The 16,967-nt window shown below is 46.5% G+C and overlaps 2 protein-coding genes across 3 annotated transcripts; both read right to left on the minus strand.

The window, feature by feature from the left end:
* Nucleotides 1-612: 612 nt before the first annotated feature.
* LOC109739695 (presenilin-like protein At2g29900) lies at nt 613-2,386 on the minus strand. Its single transcript, XM_020298762.4, has one exon. It carries the CDS (start codon nt 2,223-2,225, stop codon nt 846-848), a length of 1,380 nt encoding a protein of 459 aa, XP_020154351.1. The 5' UTR covers nt 2,226-2,386; the 3' UTR covers nt 613-845.
* Nucleotides 2,387-9,766: 7,380 nt separating this feature from the next.
* On the minus strand, nt 9,767-13,358 carry LOC109756105 (histidine biosynthesis bifunctional protein hisIE, chloroplastic). 2 transcript variants are annotated; one of them, XM_020314962.4, is made up of 5 exons: nt 13,053-13,358; nt 12,285-12,530; nt 12,097-12,192; nt 11,875-12,026; nt 9,767-10,280 (listed from the first exon to the last, which is right to left on the minus strand). In XM_020314962.4, the coding sequence occupies exons 1-5, from the start codon at nt 13,251-13,253 to the stop codon at nt 10,079-10,081; spliced, it is 897 nt and encodes a 298-aa protein (XP_020170551.1). In that variant the 5' UTR covers nt 13,254-13,358; the 3' UTR covers nt 9,767-10,078. The 2 variants fall into 2 exon arrangements, with proteins under 2 accessions (XP_020170551.1, XP_040259702.1); XM_040403768.3 differs by having other exon boundaries at nt 9,767-10,327.
* Between the last annotated feature and the right edge of the window lie 3,609 nt (nt 13,359-16,967).

Raw genomic sequence — 16,967 nt, forward strand, 5'->3', positions numbered from 1 at the left:
ATGTGTGTTGAATCCCATCGCTTCTCCCTCTTCCATCAGATTCACTGAGCAATGCAAAGGGCACAACAAAAGACTCGGGCACTTCTGCTCACTACAACTAAATACAGCTAAATGCGTGGCTCTCCAGCGTCCATGATAAACAACATAAAGCACAATGCAGTAAAATAAGCACCTACAAACTAACCAATGGCTTGATTTTGTTACTCCTATCACTCGAAACGCTGTGAATTTGAACACAAGGAGTTTCATGCTATTTTTCCTTCAAAAGACAAACAAAAACGAATATTCTCAGCTTGTCAATTCAAGCAGACAGGAGGAATATGGTCCCTAGAATCAAATGAGAAAGGCAAACATTACCAAGTGCTGCTGAACTCCTGAAGTGCACATAAATGGTTTTCAAATTAATGCATTTGCTTGATAACTCTATTCTCTATTTACTCCCTCTGTAAGGGGGTACCATATAAGAAAAAAAATAACAGACATGAAAAGAAAATTGCAGGCTGATTGTTTAAAAGCATGATCACTTTACTTTATCACTATAATCTAAGGGAGAACACCAGCAAAAAACAAGAAGAACGCAAGAATGAAAAATGAAACTGAAATGCAAATGTGTTCTTCTCGAATACCATGCCATGTTGATAGAACTATACGACGAGACATGGACTAGTTGATCCCAGATAAAACTGACGTTACGTAAAGTCTCAATGACATTTCCTAGTCATAACTACATGACTCTCTACCTACAAGATGTGACCAACAAAGTAGTAATCACTCCCACATGATGTTCTCAATTGCTTTTTAGCTTGACAAACATGTAACAACGACAACAGAACATTAGTCAGAACTCAGAACATCACCAAATTGGTCGAAGCACCGACAACGAATGGCTCCATCAGCAACCGCGTCAAGAAGTAGAACACGACTCCCAGCATGATGGAGACCGGGAGTGCGGGCAATGCGTGCCTGCATATCGACAGCAGGATGAGGGTGCAGCCAAGCCCAGCGATGATGGCAAGGTAGCACGCATACACCGTCATGAGATCATACATGGCAGCCCTCCCCACAAGCACACTGTAGAAGACAAAATCGCCAAGCCCCAGCTTGATGCCCCTGCTAGACTCAAACATCTCAAACTCCTCCTCGGGAGGTTCTGATGAAGAAATTTGTGTATGCTCCTCATTGGCGACAGTAGGGTTGGCCGATGCTCCTGACACCAATGGAGCTGTTTCTTCTTCTTCCTGACGCTGCTCGATCTGAATGACAGCATGCTGTGCGCTCCCACCTTGATTTGATGTCTGCCCTGTTACACCTTGATTTGAGGTAGCCATGTCACGGCTTGTTGAGCCAAGATCCCTCATTTCTACCATGGCAGGACCCGAATCATCCTGCTGACCCACCCTGTCATACAGGTTTGGGCCCGATCGGGCGGCAGAATCGGGGTGCTGCGACTCCTCGGACCACATTGCCGGAGCATAGGAGGAGGAAGTCTCGGCTGGGCCTACCGTGGGGCGTGATTCGTAGATGAGCGCCGGGAGTTCGTCGTCCCTGGAGGATGCGAGCTCCACAAGCATCCTGAGCGGGCCCCTTGGCGCGAGCACGGCGACGAGGTCATAGACTGCGAGGGCGAGGAGCATGATCCAGGTGGTCCACTCGGGGAGCCTGGAGAGCCAGGCGGCGACGATGACGGCGAGCGCGACCATGTAGCCCTGGCGGACGAGGATGGGGACCGCGGAGGCGAAGACGGAGAGGACGCCGACGGCGGATGCGTTGAAGAGGAGGAGGAGCGCGGTGGGCGCGTCGAGCGGGGCGTCGAGGCGGCGGAGGAGGGCGACGGCGATGGCGCCGCCCATGGAGAAGAGGACGAAGAAGGCGGAGAAGCGCATGTAGTTCTTGAGGAAGCCGGTGCAGCGGTAGTAGTAGAGCGCGACGAGGATGAAGGTGACGACGGCGACGAGCGCGACGAAGACGGCGGCGTCGAGGAGCGCGCCGACGAGCTTCTGGGCCGGGGAGTCGGAGGGGGACTCGAGGTAGACGAGCGTGGCGGCGGTGACGGGGGGCGGCGCGGAGGGGGAGGAGGAGGGCGGCGCGAGGAGCGTGATGAGGAGGACGACGAGGGCCATGCAGATGGAGACCGGGGACATGACCGCGAGCACCTCCTCGCCCAGGGTGTCGAGGACGGTGGCGGCGGAGCCCGGCGGGTCCGGCGCGTCGGCGACGGGATCCATGCCGTGCGGCGGAGGGGAGGGGATGGGAGGGGGGAGATGGGGAATTTTTCCCGATCTCGGCCTGGGTCGGTCGCTCCCCGCGGCGGTCGGTGTCGCACGGGTACGGCGGAGGGTTTGGTGGTGGGTGTCCCTTTCAGTTGGACTCACTCTCACACGTTCCCTGAAAAACTCTTGTGCAATGTTCAATAGTATGTCAATATGGACTTCCCAAATGGACAATAATGACTCGCCAGTAAGACTAGCTACAATGGGTAATAACATAGAGTAGTACTATGTTACTACCTCTATAGTGGTGAGTAATATATGTGTGGTAACATGCAACACTTCATTTATTAGACTATAGATTCATCTTGCCTTGATATGTGTGATGTTACTCATACTAATATTAACTAGCTATGTTATCACATGCCTCTTTTTTTCATTTATTGCTTGACACATCATCTATTTTATCTAGATATATGCGATGTTACTATCTATATTACTTTTATTGTGGGTAGTCTAAGTTTGATTTAGCAAGGAAAACTCCTCCTTCTACTACTACTGTAATTAATAATAACCACATTAATCGAGCCGGTGTTTCAGTTCAGAACTCGTAGGTTTGGCTATCCGATCAATTTCACGCGTTTTGTTGTTAGAATTAATGGGCTAGGCCCATAGCAATTTCTGAAATCTCAAAGCCCATGTGTAAAATGGCAAGTGGTGGTGCTAAGTTTAGTCCCACCTTGAAATATGAAGAAGAGTTGGACCTCTTTATATAGTGGGTTCTCTCCACCACTCTAAGTGGTGTGTGGGAAGAGAAAGGGAAAACCACACGCGCGCTCGCTCGCCTCGCCTGGCCGGGCCGTGGCGAGGCGAGGCGTACATGCGACATGCGCGTGAATGGTCCGCCGAAATTCGGTCCGTCTCCTTGCAGGAGCGCAGCTTCCTTTTGCCGTTTTATTTTTATGTCTTGGCAGACAAGTTTTTGATTTCTTGTCCGGTAAGTATACGAATTAGAAACCGAGTCGGTTTGAGATTGTGGTCGCGACACAATACCGCCTCTGGTCCTAATATATATACAGCTACCGGCTGCGGCCAGAGACACACCGAAAAACACCTAGGGTTTTGCCTCATCTCACAACTTGCGCCGCCATCGTAGTCTACTCCATCCCAAACGCCGGCGTGCATCGGCGCGTGGGAGAGCAGGTCTCCGGAACCGTTCGTCTTTGCGATCCTGCACCGGGAGAGGACGAATTAGGTTTTTGGGAAGCGCTGTGCGCGACTGCTCAAATTCATCATCACGGGTCGTCTTCCGTCCAAGTCGGGCGGTGCTACTCATCGTCGTATTCATCGCCGTCAGCAGCAGATCGTCGCCAACATCGTCATCAACACTGTCGCACCCATAATAGCTAACGATCAGTACGTCCAACATCCTCTGCTCATGTCTGTTTCTACAGCTATTGTTACGTGTTTGCTGCTGTTATGCATGTCTTGCTGTTCTTCTAGTTTGCTAGATTATTGCATGCTAGTATCTCTTCTAGTCATGAATTATTTACTGGAATTAATCATGAACTTGCCTAATATTCCAACAATCCAAAAACCTAATTATAGGCAATTTCCTGAGTTAACTATGGCTGGATTCGCTGATGCACTGAGGCCGGATAAGTTTACCGGTGTGCACTTTAAGAGGTGGCAGGTGAAGACCACGCTCTGGCTTACTGCTCTGAAAGTTTTCCACGCTAGTGTTGGTGCTCCAGAGGGAATGACCGACGAAGATCGGAGAAAATTCCAGGAAGCCAATACTATGTTTGTGGGATGCATTCTGAGTGTTCTTGCTGACCGTCTGTGTGATGTGTACATGCACATAAACGACGGAAAAATTCTGTGGGATGCACTGAATGCAAAATTCGGTGCAACAGATGCAGGCAGTGAACTGTACATCATGGAGAGTTTTCATGACTACAAGATGGTGAATAACCGTTCTGTGGTTGAACAAGCTCATGAGATACAGTGCATTGTGAAGGAACTTGAACTCCTTAAATGTGTTCTACCCGACAAATTCGTGGCTGGGTGCATGATTGCAAAGTTGCCTCCTTCATGGAGGAATTTCGCCACAACTCTGAAGCATAAGAGACAGGAGATATCAGTTGAAAATCTGATTGCATCTCTTGATGTTGAAGAAAAAGCTCGGGCTAAAGATACCACTGAAAAAGGAGGTGAGGTTCAGCCTACTGCTAACATGGTGCAGAGGTACCCACAGAACAAGAACAAAGGGAAGAACAAACCTGTTTTCAACAAGCCTACCAAGACTACTACCTTCAAGAAGAAGAAGTTCAACAAGGCTGAGCTAGAGTGCTACGCCCGTGGGAAGCCTGGACACTTTTCCAAGGAATGCCCTGAACGTGCAGACCGCAGAGGGAAAACAAGCTCCAAGACTGTCAACATGGTGACCGCTAGCAATACTGATGGGTATGGTAATTTACCTATTGTGCTTTCAGTATTTCAATCATCTTCGTGGTGGATTGATTCGGGTGCTAACGTTCATGTGTGTGTTGACATCTCCCTGTTTACTTCTTATCAGGTCGCAAGGGATTCTTCCGTCCTAATGGGGAATGGGTCACATGCTTCTGTTCGTGGCATTGGCACGGTGGATCTGAAGTTTACTTCGGGAAAGATCGTGCAACTAAGGAACGTGCAGCATGTCCCTACTATGAACAAGAATCTAGTTAGCGGCTCCCTTCTATGTCGAGATGGATTTAAGGTAGTTTTAGAGTCCAATAAAGTAATCGTGTCAAGATTTGGACAATTTATAGGAAAAGGCTATGAGTGCGGAGGCTTGTTCCGCTTTTCTCTTTCAGATTTTTGCAATAAGTCAATAAACCAAATTTGTGCTAATGTTAATGATGATGCAAGTATTTGGCACTCTCGTTTATGTCATATTAATTTTGGTTTAATGTCTCGGCTATCCAGCATGAGTTTAATTCCGAACTTCACAGTTGCCAAAGGTTCTAAGTGCCATAGTTGTGTGCAATCTAAGCAACCTCGAAAGCCTCATAAGGCTGCCGAGGAGAGAAACTTGGCACCTCTAGAACTCATACATTCTGATCTTTGTGAGATGAATGGTGTGTTGACAAAAGGTGGAAAGAGATATTTCATGACTTTGATTGATGATGCGACTAGATTTTGCTATGTTTATTTGTTGCAAACTAAAGATGAAGCATTAGACTACTTTAAAATCTATAAAGCTGAAGTTGAAAATCAACTAGAGAGAAAGATCAAGCGTCTTAGGTCCGATCGTGGTGGAGAGTATTTTCCAAAAGTTTTTGATGAATTTTGTGAGGAACATGGTATTATTCATGAGAGGACGCCTCCCTATTCACCTCAATCAAATGGAGTGGCCGAGAGGAAAAACCGCACATTGACTGACTTGGTGAATTCCATGTTAGACACTGCTGGTTTATCTAAGGCATGGTGGGGGAGGCTCTATTGACTTCATGTCATGTCCTGAATAGAGTTCCCAACAATAATAAAGAGAAAACCCCTTATGAGGAGTGGGTTGGGAGAAAACCATCACTTTCTTATTTGCGCACTTGGGGATGTTTGGCAAAGGTCAATATTCCTATTCCTAAGAAACGCAAACTTGGACCAAAGACAGTGGATTGTGTCTTTCTAGGGTATGCTCAACGGAGCATTGCTTATAGGTTTTTAGTGGTAAAATATGAAGTACCTGATATGCATGTTGATACTATAATGGAATCTCGTGATGCAACATTTTTTGAGAACATATTTCCTATGAAAGATATGCATAGCATTGCTAGATTTTCTTCTGAGATAATTCCTGAATCTAGTACAACTGATGAATATTTCGAACAATCACATGAGGAAGTCCTTGAGAAGGATAACAATGAAGTTCCTAGAAGGAACAAGAGACAAAGGATTGCAAAATCCTTTGGTGATGATTTCATTGTATACCTTGTGGACGACACACCCAAGACGATTGCAGAAGCATATGCATCTCCGGATGTAGATGATTGGAAAGAAGTTGTTCATAATGAGATGGACTCAATTCTTTCTAATGGAACTTGGGAACTAACTGATAGACCATATGGTTGTAAACCTGTGGGCTGTAAGTGGGTGTTCAAAAAGAAGCTAAAGCCTGATGGTACTATTGATAAGTACAAGGCGCGGCTAGTGGCCAAGGGCTACACTCAGAAAGAAGGCGAAGATTACTTTGACACCTATTCACCCGTTGCTAGAATGACCACCATTCGAGTGTTACTTTCCTTGGCTGCCTCTTATGGTCTTATCATTCATCAAATGGATGTAAAGACAGCTTTTCTCAATGGAGAGTTGGAAGAGGAGATCTATATGGATCAGCCTGACGGGTTTGTGGTAAAGGGTGAAGAGAGAAAGGTGTGCAAGTTGTTAAAATCTTTGTATGGTCTGAAACAGGCACCTAAGCAATGGCATGAGAAGTTTGAAAGAACTCTGACTTCTGCAGGATTTGTCATTAACGAGGCTGATAGGTGTGTTTACTATCGCCATGGTGGGGGGCAATAGTGTCATATTATGTTTGTATGTGGACGACATACTGATCTTTGGTACAAACATTAATGCAATTAATGAGGTCAAGTCTTTTCTATCAAAAAGTTTTGACATGAAAGATCTGGGAGAAGCCGATGTAATTCTAAACATCAAACTTATTAAGGATGAGAGTGGGATTACATTAACGCAATCTCACTATGTTGAGAAGGTCTTGAACCGATTCGGTTTTATGGATAGCAAGCCTTCTCCAACACCTTATGATCCCAGCGTGACACTCAGAAAGAACAAGAAAGAAACGAGAGATCAATTAAGATACTCTCAAATTGTCGGTTCACTCATGTACTTAGCTAGCGCTACAAGACCAGATATCTCTTTTGCTGTGAGCAAACTGAGTAGGTTCATGTCCAACCCGGGTGATGATCATTGGCATGCACTAGAAAGGGTCTTGCGCTATCTGAGAGGTACTATGAGTTACGGAATTACTTATTCAGGGCATCCTGCTGTGCTAGAAGGATATAGTGATTCAAAATGGATCTCCGATGTTGATGTACTTTACGCAACAAGTGGGTATGTATTTACTCATGGTGGTGGCGCAGTGTCATGGAGGTCTTGCAAGCAAACCATATTGACGAGGTCAACTATGGAAGCAGAATTAACTGCTTTGGACACAGCTACTGTTGAGGCAGAATGGCTGCGTGAGCTCTTGATGGACTTGCCGGTTGTTGAAAAACCTGTACCGGCTATTCTTATGAATTGTGATAACCAAACGGTTATCGCTAAAGTGAACAATTCTAAAGATAATGCAAAGTCATCAAGACACATGAAAAGACGTTTGAAGTCTGTCAGGAAGTTGAGAAACTCCGGAGTAATAACTGTTACGTATATACAAACAGACAAAAACCTGGCAGATCCCTTTACAAAGGGACAATCACGAAATGTGATAGATATTGCATCGAGGGAGATGGGTATGAGACCCATAGATGTTACACCATAGTAGTAACCCAACCTTTGTGATCGGAGATCCCGTGAATTAGGATCTGGGAAGAACAAGCTATTGGTTAACTGAGGAGAGTAATAACTTATGATCGTCTCCAAGTGAAGATGCAAAACTCTCAGAGCTGTAAGGCTCAGATCTGTAATGCAGGTTGGCAACATGCCTTAATGTGGTTCTATTGGCTATAATTAGCAAAGATGCTGTCCTACAGAGCAGTCTTGAAAGAACACACCTATATGAGTTCTGACTGTAAACGTCGCGGTCTATGAGATTTGGGTGATCTCTAGTAAGCTCACGAAGAGACCAGGGAGTATGACGTATAAGCTCCAAACCGCGGGGTAGCCTACTGGCGGTCAGGTACTGGTTAAGACTTTGAGTGAAACCTGTTCACACAAAACTAGCAATTCAAGGCATAGTCCATTGTCAAGTTGTGAATGGATGTAGCTTAAAGTTCTAGGCAGAAGTTCAACTTAACAGTCTCTGCTGAAACACTGGTATATTAAACAAGTGGTGAGAGAAGGCAAATCTCTAAATGGGTATTTGAGATCTGGTGGGGGATTGTCAGAATTAATGGGCTAGGCCCATAGCAATTTCTGAAATCTCAAAGCCCATGTGTAAAATGGCAAGTGGTGGTGCTAAGTTTAGTCTCACCTTGGAAGTTGAAGAAGAGTTGGACCTCTTTATATAGTGGGTTCTCTCCACCACGAGAAGAGAAAGGGAAACCACACGCGCGCGCTCGCTCGCCTGGCCTGGCCTGGCCTGGCCGGGCCGTGGCGTGGCGTGGCGAGGCGGCGCGTACATGCGACATGCGCGTGAATGGTCCGCCGAAATTCGGTCCGTCTCCTTGCAGGAGCGCAGCTTCCTTTTGCCGTTTTATTTTTATGTCTTGGCAGACAAGTTTTTGATTTCTTGTCCGGTAAGTATACGAATTAGAAACCGAGTCGGTTTGAGATTGTGGTCGCGACACAATACCGCCTCTGGTCCTAATATATATACAGCTACCGGCTGCGGCCAGAGACACACCGAAAAACACCTAGGGTTTTGCCTCATCTCACAACTTGCGCCGCCATCGTAGTCTACTCCATCCCAAACGCCGGCGTGCATCGGCGCGTGGGAGAGCAGGTCTCCGGAACCGTTCGTCTTTGCGATCATGCACCGGGAGAGGACGAATTAGGTTTTTGGGAAGCGCTGTGCGCGACTGCTCAAATTCGTCATCACGGGTCGTCTTCCGTCCAAGTCGGGCGGTGCTACTCATCGTCGTATTCATCGCCGTCAGCAGCAGATCGTCGCCAATATCGTCATCAACACTGTCGCACCCATAATAGCTAACGATCAGTACGTCCAACATCCTCTGTTCATGTCTGTTTCTACAGCTATTGTTACGTGTTTGCTGCTGTTATGCATGTCTTGCTGTTATTCTAGTTTGCTAGATTATTGCATGCTAGTATCTCTTCTAGTCATGAATTATTTACTGGAATTAATCATAAACTTGCCTAATATTCCAACATTTGTTTTGCGCAGGTTCTCAGAATTTTATCTCGTAGGTGTTTCAGAATTTTATTATCTCAGGAAAATGGGACGTCGCTTGCACGCCGGGGGTGATAGGCCTGTCCTGGCAAAAACGCCCAAGCGCGATAAATTATTGCACATGGTCGTCAGTCGCTTCCAAACAAACGAAAACAAAAGAGTGAAACAACCATATGAATCACTGTACACGATGTTGGGTCTAATGTGGAAAACAGTACGCGTGCATTTTTCGCTTTCGGTGATCGCACAGCGACCTAATGACACTAGTCAAATTCCTTTTTTTTTTCTTTTTTCTTTTTTTGCGGGGAACACTGGTCAAATTCCAACTAACAGCACCACCCACATGAACATTGTAAGGGATAAAACACAACTTTTTCACCCCCAACAAAGAGTAGGAGTATTTAGCAAGTCCTCTTGCTTTAATACTTCTTTCTTCCAGTAAACTTTCGGTCTATTCGTAATCCCTGTCATGGCACAGTACATAGAACACCACAAGTACAGTAACAACTAGGTCCTCTCATTTTCCATTTTGCACGACAAAACATAGTTTCCATACTATAAATCACCCACATATATCATGGGTCAGAGACTCATATTATGCTTTATTGGCCAAAGCAGCAACAACGCCACTGCGACTGTGCAAGGGAAAAGGTAAAATAAAAAACACAAGACAAGTTCACAGTCTTCTTCTTAGAGAGCATGATGAGAAAACATAAATCTCAGGTGGTACCATAGCAGAACTGGACTACTCCATACTACACCCTGCCCAATCACATGGAATTCATCCATCCACCTACATGCCATCATGCTAAGATTTCTTGCGGCTAGCCTTCTCCTCAACGCCAGACTGCGAAAATCGTCTCCTCAGGACCTCCAGCACCTCCTCCATCTTCACATCCCTCACGCTGAGGAGCACCATTGCGTGGTACAGTAAATCAGCCATCTCCGAGGCTGTACGAGATTTGTCCTCATTCTCAAGCAGTGTTTCAATTAGTTCACCTGCTTCTTCACTGAGATACCGGAAACAAATGGCCACCAGCGTTAACAGAGAAATATTCTGGCATCAAAAGAATAACTGGAAGAGGTCAAACATGGAATGGTAACAAGAGAAAAGGTACTATCAAGTATGCACTTGCCAATACTTTCACACCATGCCATCAATATACTTAGAGAGAGATGAATCGTTACAATGGTACAAGTATTGACAAACAACTCCTTACATCGACACCAAATAATGTCGAATAACCCACCTATCAGTCTAAATCTTGCAAGTTTTTTTTTTGAGAAAAATGGTATGTTGAAATTGTCGCTTATATTGTTATACACGTAGCAATACTCCATACCAAATGGCGCCGTTGCACCTCATATGTACTCGAAAAATTATACTGATATCTTCTTAGGTTAGCCTCTGACAAAAGTTATTCCAGCTGATACATTGTGCCAAATTTACTGGTATGGGACAAGCTCATGATAATTATATCCAAAATTCACATGTTTGTAAAGACATATTAGGTGACAAAACAAACTGTGCATGCATGGAGCATGGATAACTCTATGCTCTGAGTAACTGTTATGGTGATATTTTCGGACAAATGCATTCTGTCATATAAAATTGTTCAAAGGAGCAGCTAACAGAAGCAAAACTTTAAGAACTATACAAATAACAGATCTAAACAAATTATTGTGATACTGTCGGACATATGAAGTTGAGAACAAAGCTGATCAGATAATGATCAATACCCATACCGTACAATTGCAAATAATCTAATGAATAGTCTTATCTAATACAGTATATCACCTAAAAGCATAATATGGACCGCAGAGAGAATTGTTTCTATCAAAAACAGGAATACATCATGGCTAACCTCAAGTTATATGCTTTTAATCAAAACAATTGTCACAAGCTACCCCTACTTATTTTATAGGAGTCCTATATATCAAGAGTTGAACTGGATCTACTAAAAATGGGTTCTATTAAGACCTCTGGTACCTTTTAAATCTTACTAATGAGCCAATATCAACAAAGTTTTGATGTAAAGTTTCATGCACAAAATTTGGGCATTAGCTTCCCATTCAACATTTGCAAAATGCAGGTCATCAAACCTGAAATAAATGCAGTCTACACTCTACAGTCTGTTGCAGAATTAGATTTTTCTAGTAGATTACTTCCTCCAATAAGAAAAACTTAATGTGGGAGGATCACTGCCAATCTTTTTAACCCTTGGGCAATACCTTCTTGCAAAACTACATTCATCCAGGAACTACTGTCATAATGCTGTGCTTAATTCCATAATACTGTGACAAAAATGCGTAATGTTCATGTGAACAACGCTAGTATACACTAAACAATGTTATATAGCGCTTTTCAACAAAAAAAAGGAAGAATTCTGTTGTAGGCTGCCGTTTAGTAACAATTGTGCCCATCCCCACCAGATCACCAGTATATGTCCATATCGAACAATAATGATGACAAGATTAGAACAAGATAAACCAGGCTAGAGAAACAAAGAACTACTACGCTATTCTAATCGATTGTCTTGACACATTAATGATATATAGACAGATATATAATAGAACATGAGAATTAAACGGAGCAACACTTACCGTATTTTTGAGCAAAGCAGCTGGTTATCAAGCAGTAGTTTTTTCGTCCATGATGGCTTACCACTCCCTTCAGTAACTATCTCCTCCTTCCGCCTACTGATCGTATCTTCAAGCGAGTAGAGAGTTGTGGCGACCTGCCTCTCTTGATTGGACTGTGAAATACAATAATACTTCAATTCAAGTAAATTCATATTCACAGGAAGGTTCATTAAAGATAAATACCTTTGAACCTTGTAGTGCATCATAGACTGAAGAATAGTAGCAGGTCTCTGCCCCTGTATGGCATGTAGGTCCATCTGGCGTACCAAGGTATATTATCTAACTTCCAAGAAAACACAAACACCCCAGTTAGTATCAACTGAAGCCAGACTAACCGCTCTGATGCATAACACAAAGCAGAAGATGCTTACTGAATCACGGTCACAGTCCAAGAATATGTCATGCACATTGATGAAGTTCATGGATGTCTCCCCTTTAGTCCACAATGAAGACCGTGAACGGCTATAGAATGTAGCTTTTCTGGTTGATATAGTTGCTGCAAGGGCCTCTTTGTTAGCAAAGCCCTGCATAAGAATGGCTCCAGTATCCACATTTTGCGCAATAGCAACTGCCAGCCCTTTGACGTCCCACTTCACACTGTCTAGTAACGCTTCAACCTAAAATTTTCACACGACGATGACAAGCCGATGTTAGATATTTGCTGTGCTTTTTTCTATTTCTCTAAGGGCAATACTATCGCAAACAAAGGTTCTCTTTCCGTGTACACTACAAGCTGCTAACAGTGGCAATGCATCTGAGAAAGCAAGGACTGCTAAGTAGTTTTATTTGTACTAATGTGGGGGCATAACAGGACCATTTGATTATATTCCTGCAGAATTGGTTTGCATTGCAACCAAATCCCATGAAAAATAATTGATGGATGAATTCCTCCCACTGTCTTAATGCTTTGCTAGTGCATATCAACATACTTGTGATCTCCATCAGGCAAACCATAAACCATTACTTTCATGATGTCACTATATTGTGCAGGTTTCGCATAAGAAGCCACCAAAGCCAAAGCCTAAGATAAATGTTCAAAGCAGAGGAGCACACCAGTCCACCCCAGTTCCTAACTTAGAAGGCCTCCCGAGTGAGAAGGGGGAGGGGAGAAGATTTTGCGGGTGAATCAATCGACAGACCTTGGGATCGACGGCGAGGGCTGCTGGCGTCGACCGGGCGGAGCCCGGCGCAATGGAGAGCACCGGGCAAGGCTGCCTGCGCCGCCACCCGAGGGCCCCCGAGGATGGCGCCGCGGCCGTGCAAGGGTTGGAGCGGGCTGGACATAGGGCGGCGCGGCTCGCTGGGGAGGAGACGGGGGCGCGAGGCAGTGGAGCCGCCATGGGAGCCGACTCAATCGGAATGGGAAGCAGTCGCTGCTCGACGCGGCGGTTGGTCGAGTTCGAGTCCGGTCAAGTCAATTGAGTCTCTCAAAGGCACACCAGCGACTAGCTATGCTTGATGGAGGAAGTTCGTTTAGAGCATCTACAACCGGACCCCTTAAACCCGTCTCAAACGTCTGGGCAGACCGCCCGGTCACAACCCGGTCATGACTTTTTGATTCAGACGAGCCTCTCAAACGGCTCTCAAACGCCCGGGCTAACCGGCACCGCTCATATCCAGTCCAAATATGAGATGGATATGGGGATGCCCAGGCACGCCCGCTACGTCGCACCCGGCCCACGCTGGCCTACCCGACCCCACATAAAATCCTTCCCATCCGTTCGCCGGACCAAACCCTAGCCACTTCACTCCTCCTCCCTTCCACTCCCCTCCGCCACCCAAGCTCGTCTCCGGCTCCTTCTGGTCCTCTTCGGCATGGCGGGCAGCAGATCCGAGTCCTTCACCTCCAGATCCGTCGACCCCGAACTCATCCCGAGCGGCCCCCGAGGAGATAGTCGTTTGGCTTGTGCTCCGCCATGCCCGGGAGGAGGCCCGTGGACGGCTGCGCTCGGACTCCATCCATCGGGAATCCATTGCTTCCGCCCAAATGGGGCATGGATCCGGCGCTAGGCCTGCCATAGCTGCCTTGCCGGAGGCCGTGCGGCCCATCTAACGTCCGAACGCGTTGGCGGACGCGCAACCCCTCCGGTGACGCGCCGAGCATCGGGACGCACCATGGACGAGGCCATGGCACGACGTGCCCGCCGTGCAAGGCACCGGGCGCGGGAGGAGGCGGCAGCCCTCGCGGCGGCGGGTGTCGGTGAGGCGGAGTCGCATTCTCCGGCGCCCTGTATGGTGCATCAGTCCGGGCGCCGCAACCGCATCGTGGTGGAGGTCGGCGGCTCGTCCCCGGATGGATCCATCATCGATCTGACGTCCACCGGCACCGTTCGGGTTCTGGTGTCCGACGAGGAAGAGTAGGGCATGGGAGACAGCGGGGCCTTGAGTCTCGTGAGCCAGCTCGTGTCCCATGCCCTACCCTACCTTGCCGGCGACCGGCCCAACACTCTGAGGAGCGCAGCCGGCCGCCGTACATGGCCAGGGCGGAGCCGGGCGAGCGGGGAGCGGAACTGGACGAGCGGGACTAGACGAGCTCCGCGTAGATTAGGTTTCACGTTGCATGTAATAATATGGACTTGAGGTTTCTGAAGGAAATATGCCCTAGAGGCAATAATAAAGTTGTTATTTATATTTCCTTATATCATGATAAACGTTTATTATTCATGCTAGCATTGTATTAACCGGAAACTTGATACATGTGTGAATACATAGACAAAACAAAGTGTCCATAGTATGCCTTTACTAGACTAGCTCGTTAATCAAAGATGGTTAAGTTTTCTGACCATAGACATGTGTTGTCATTTGATGAACGGGATCACATCATTAGGAAAATGATGTGATGGACAAGACCCATCCGTTAGCTTAGCATAATGATCGTTAAATTTTATCGCTATTGATTTCTTCATGACTTATACATATTCCTCTGACTATGAGATTATGCAGCTCCCGAATACCGGAGGAACACCTTGTGTGCTATCAAACGTCACAACGTAACTGGGTGATTATAAAGATGCTCTACAGGTTTCTCCGAAGGTGTTTGTTGGGTTGGCATAGATCAGGATTAAGATTTTCCACTCCGAGTATCGGAGAGGTATCTTTGGGCCCTCTCGGTAATGCACATCACTATAAGCCTTGCAAGCAATATGACTAATGAGTTAGTTACGGGATGATGCATTACGGAACGAGTAAAGAGACTTGCCAGTAACGAGATTGAACTAGGTATGAGGATACCGACGATCGAATCTCGGGCTAGTAACATACCGATGACAAAGGGAATGACGTATGTTGTTATTGCGGTTTGACTGATAAAGATCTTCGTAGAATATGTAGGAACCAATATGAGCATCCAGGTTCCGCTATTGGTTATTGACCGGAGATGTGTCTCGGTCATGTCTACATAGTTCTCGAACCCGTAGGGTCCGCACGCTTAACGTTCGATGACGATTTGTATTATGAGCTATGTGTTTTGGTGACCGAAGATTGTTCGGAGTCCCGGATGAGATCACGGACATGACGAGGAGTCTCGAAATAGTCGAGAGGTAAAGATTGATATATTGGACGAAGGTATTCGGACACCGGAATGGTTTCGGGACGTTTCAGATATTTATCGGGGTACCGAGGGGTTACCGGAACCCCCCGGGGAAGTAATGGGCCTTCATGGGCCATAGGGGAGAAAGAGAGGGGAGCCCGCAGGGTGGCGCCCCCCCCCCAAGGGAGTCCGAATTGGACAAGGGGGAGGGGCCGCGGCCCCCTTTCCTCTTTCCCTCTCCCTCTCCTTCCCTCTTTCCCCTCCATGAGAAAGGAAAAAGGGGGGGCGAATCCTACTAGGAGTGGAGTCCTAGTAGGACTCCCCCCTTGGCGCGCCCCTTGGTGGCCGGCCTCCTCCTCCCCTCCTTTATATACGGGGGCAGGGGGCATCCCAAAGCACAACAGTTATTCTCTTAGCCGTGTGCGGTGCCCCTCTCCACAGTTTACTCCTCCGGTCATAGCGTCGTAGTGCTTAGGCGAAGCCCTGCACGAATCACATCACCATCACCGTCACCACGCCGTCGTGCTGACGAAACTCTCCCTCGACCCTCTGCTGGATCAAGAGTTTGAGGGACGTCATCGAGCTGAACATGTGCTGAACTCGGAGGTGCCGTACGCTCGGTACTAGATCGATTGGATCGTGAAGACGTTCGAGTACATCAACCGCGTTAACCTAACGCTTCCGCTTTCGGTCTACAAGGGAACGTGGACACACTCTCCCCTTCTCGTTGCTATGCATCTCCTAGATAGATCTTGCATGATCGTAGGACATTTTTTGAAATTGCATGCTACGTTCCCCAACAGTTTCTAATTTGAGGCATCCGGATGTGGAATGCGTTTTTTGAGGGGTGACCGATCACTGTCCATGGACGCGCCTGGGCGCATCCGCGGGCGTTTGAGGGGTTGGATTTGCCAAGTCCGACTGTAGATGCTCTTAGATACAATTGTTTTGGACGCCAATCATCACGCACGACAGAACACCACCTGTTAGAGCCAACCCTAGTAACAAACGCTGCACCGGGCAAGAGGAGTGAGGGCTCATATGTCTTATTTTCCTTTCTTAGGTTTTTGATTCCCTGACGATATTGACGGGGTGGCGATGCCTATAGCGTGTTGGAATAAGGTCTCTTTGGTCTTTCCATACCTCGACGACGCCAGATCCGGCGTCAACAAAGGGTCTGTGAGATTTGTCTCCTTAGATCTGTTGGTTCCCTTCAAATCTTGACAATTGGTGTGTCTTTTTTTTCAAAGAAACTTATTGGCTGTTGAAAGTGCAACTAATCCCCGGGTGGTTTTGGTAATTCATAACAACATATAGCTCATTGAACTAATATGCATTCAAGTTTAACATTTCAGAAAGTTCAATGAATGGCATGGCATGGACTAGAGATGTGGATCCCTCAAAATGCTGGCAAAAGCTCAAGACTCTTCATTTCTATTTTAGTGATCCAAGATCACATTGAGTCCATAGGAAAGCCAATACTATTAAAAGGGGATGAGGTGTTTCTTAATGGTCTACTTGCTCA

The sequence above is a fragment of the Aegilops tauschii genome, chromosome 3, assembly GCF_002575655.3.
Source record: "Aegilops tauschii subsp. strangulata cultivar AL8/78 chromosome 3, Aet v6.0, whole genome shotgun sequence".
NCBI classification, from domain to species: domain Eukaryota; kingdom Viridiplantae; phylum Streptophyta; class Magnoliopsida; order Poales; family Poaceae; genus Aegilops; species Aegilops tauschii.

What these genes read in the sequence shown, in the direction of transcription:
- LOC109739695 (XM_020298762.4), bottom strand. Translation starts at nt 2,225, where the DNA reads ATGGATCCCGTCGCCGACGCGCCGGACCCGCCGGGCTCCGCCGCCACC.
- LOC109756105 (XM_020314962.4), bottom strand. Translation starts at nt 13,253, where the DNA reads ATGGCGGCTCCACTGCCTCGCGCCCCCGTCTCCTCCCCAGCGAGCCGC. An exon ending in TGGACTGTGACCGTGATTCA is followed by an intron (nt 12,193 to 12,284) that starts GTAAGCATCTTC and finishes CTTGGAAGTTAG; the next exon opens with ATAATATACCTTGGTACGCC. An exon ending in ATGCACTACAAGGTTCAAAG is followed by an intron (nt 12,027 to 12,096) that starts GTATTTATCTTT and finishes TGTATTTCACAG; the next exon opens with TCCAATCAAGAGAGGCAGGT.